At 51.5% G+C, this 2,815-nt stretch overlaps 1 protein-coding gene across 1 annotated transcript in view; it reads right to left on the bottom strand.

Annotated features, from left to right (window-relative positions):
* The window catches only part of ankrd44 (ankyrin repeat domain 44), a 30,445-nt gene that overhangs the window by 14,249 nt on the left and 13,381 nt on the right, over positions 1 to 2,815 (bottom strand). The window contains exons 7-11 of the mRNA XM_083921221.1: positions 2,661 to 2,803; positions 2,217 to 2,429; positions 1,465 to 1,543; positions 1,272 to 1,386; positions 1,096 to 1,178 (exon numbers count right to left, since the gene is read on the bottom strand). Of these exons, the coding sequence (XP_083777347.1) occupies positions 1,096 to 1,178; positions 1,272 to 1,386; positions 1,465 to 1,543; positions 2,217 to 2,429; positions 2,661 to 2,803 (633 nt within the window). The remainder of the gene's footprint in view (positions 1 to 1,095; positions 1,179 to 1,271; positions 1,387 to 1,464; positions 1,544 to 2,216; positions 2,430 to 2,660; positions 2,804 to 2,815) is intronic.

Genomic DNA, 2,815 nt, shown 5'->3' with positions numbered 1-2,815 from the left:
ATGTGACTTGAGTTTGTCCGGAGCTGAAAAAAAGCGTCTGTGGAGGAATTCTCCAGCAAACAACAACAAACCGCCCTGAAACTCAACAGTCAGAAACTCTGAACCAGAAACCAACAAAGCTGCTGAATTAATGTTTAAATGAGAAACCAAAGAGAAACAAACGTGTCACATCAGTTTGGATTTACTCTAAAATCAAAACAAAGACGCCGGGCACAGATATCAATGTTTGCTGTTTGTGCAAACTGAGATTTTTTAGCCTCACCTTAAAGTTTGAATCTGCAGAATCTTTATTAAAGTGATGTTTTAAAAAACTCTCTTTAGTCTGAATGAATATTGGAAATGTTTGACTTCCTGTCCCGTTGTGTTTCCATGGTTGCAGCCAATAGCGTTGGGCATTGCTGGTTGCCAGGGTTGTCTGTTGTTGGGTGCAGCTACTGTAGGCTGGCACTGGGTGAAATGGAGTTAGCCAGTCCTGCAGCTGCTTGGGAGCCTCAGTGAAGGGGGCGTTCTTTGTCCCAGCAGCTGAGTGAGCGGAGACGGGCAACAACCAGAGTCACTATAGGCCGAGCATTCACTCCATGGACTGAGAGAAAGGAGAGGAACGCCATTCAAACGCACACCCACATGGCTACGCTGCTCCTGGATGCTAACATCACTTTCATCTGCACTTAGCTGGAGCGGCTAACGCTAACGGCTAACGCTAACTGTCAGTCAAACTCCTCTAATCCTTGTTTTGATGCTGTGGTTTTCTGGAGGGGACGGGTTCAAACAGGCTCAAACAGACTCCGGTCTCCTGGAGCTACTGGGCCGGGTCTGACCAACCTGGCAACCCCACTGCTGGACTTCTTTTTTGTTGTTGGGACGATGATCTGGAGACTCCAGATGGAGCTGCTCTACAGATTTAACCTTTAACTTTAACCTTCATAAAGGGAGGATTCATCGTCACATGATCAGTGTTGGAGGCGTACCTAATAAACCGGCCCCACACCGAGAACTGCTCATGGATCGAAGGAAACAGGCGTCAGAACTCGGTTTAGTGACGATGCAAGAACAAAAGCAACCGTGTAAACTGGGAAACGGATTCTTCCGGCTCACCTGAGGACAGCAGCTTCCTGCAGCAGTCGGAGTGAGCGTTCAGGGCCGCCAGGTGGAGCGGGAACATGTCGTGGACGCCGCGCCTTTGGAGGAAGATGCACAGAAGGAAAAGCATCTATTACCAGGTTCAGTGTTGTCGTGACGATTCAACACAACAGGTGAACAAACACACCGACCTGGTGCAGTCGGCCCCGCTGGTGATGAGCGTGTTGATGAGCAGCTCGTGGCCGTAGCGGGCGGCGATGTGGAGGGGGGTGTTCCCGTCCTTGTCCACGCTGTCGATCTCCCCGCCTGAAAGAGAACACGCTCTCATTCACAGGGAGCACGAGCAGCGGGGGGGTAAAAGACAGGGACATAAGGAGGTCTCACCGTTCTGGATGAGGGTCTGCGAGCGAGTGAAGCGCCCGTGAACCGCCGTCATGTGGAGAGGACTCTTCCCGTCACGACTCTGAGGATGTGGAGCAGCAACAGAACAACAGATTTCATCTTCATGTGGAAAACGAACGATAACATTTCTCCATGACTCTGAAAAACCACCTGAAACCTACAACACTCTCATCACCAGGACGACTTAAAGCCTGACTTTACCTCTCACGGCTCCTGTTCTCATGATTCTGTCACTTTACTTTTATGATGTTTCAGATTTACTCATTCATTTCAAATGTTTTGTGTTAAAAAACGATAATATTTGGTTTAATCTCGGCTTTAATGCAAATGAGGTCGCACCTCAAAAACCCCCGAGTTTAAATAAAGATTAATTCATTCATTCATTCATCTTCAGCCTCTTGTCCCTGTCGGGGTCTCGGGGGGCCGGAGCCGATCCCAGCTGACATCGGGCGTGAGGCGGGTCCACCCTGGACAGGACGCCAGTCTATCACAGGACACATAGAGACGAACAGAGACAGACAACCATTCACACCTACGGGTGATTTAGAGTCATCAGTGAACCCAACACCTGCACGTCTTTGGACTGTGGGAGGAAACCGGAGAACCCTGAGAAAACCCACGCAGACACGGGGACAACATGCACACTCCACACAGAAGGGCCCCAGCTGGGATTCAAACCAGGAACCCTCTCGCTGTGAGGAGACCCTAACCCTAACTCCCAGACTTTGGCCGACCTGAACGTTGACGTCGGCCCCGTTGTTGACCAGGAATTCCAAACAGAGCGCTCCGTGTGTGGAGGCGGCGGCGAAGTGCAGCGGGGTGAAGCCCTTGTTGTTGGCCTGGCTGACGTTGGCGCCGTAATCGATGAGCTCGCTGACGACGGCGTCCTGCCCGTTAAAACAGGCGACGTGCAGCGCCGTGTTCCCGAAGGCGTTGGACTCGTCGATCTGTCGTCAGAGAGGAAACAAGAGGTGATGGAGTGAGTGTGTGTGTGTGTGTGTGTGTGTGTGTGTGTGTGTGTGTGTGTGTGTGACTGTGTGTGTGTGTGCGTGTGTGTGTGTGTGTGTGTGTGACTGTGTGTGTGTGTGTGTGTGTGCGTGTGCGCGTGTGTGTGTGAATAATAAGTGAGTTCATATCTTTTTTCTACGTTCAAACCAAAGATTCAGGGTGCGACTGACCTCCACAGCCAGGTTCAGCAGGTGTTTGACCACAGCGATCTGCCCGCTGGACGCCGCCGTGTGGAGCGGCGTGTACCCGCGTTTGTCCTTACAGCTGATCTCGGCGCCCTGACTCACCAGCAGGCACGCCACGTCCAGATGTCCTGCAGGAGAGA

Source organism: Echiichthys vipera (genome assembly GCF_963691815.1).
Source record: "Echiichthys vipera genome assembly, chromosome: 10".
Taxonomy (NCBI): domain Eukaryota; kingdom Metazoa; phylum Chordata; class Actinopteri; order Perciformes; family Trachinidae; genus Echiichthys; species Echiichthys vipera.
Note: the sequence above shows the minus strand (reverse complement) of the source record. Positions and strands in the feature narration are given on the sequence as shown.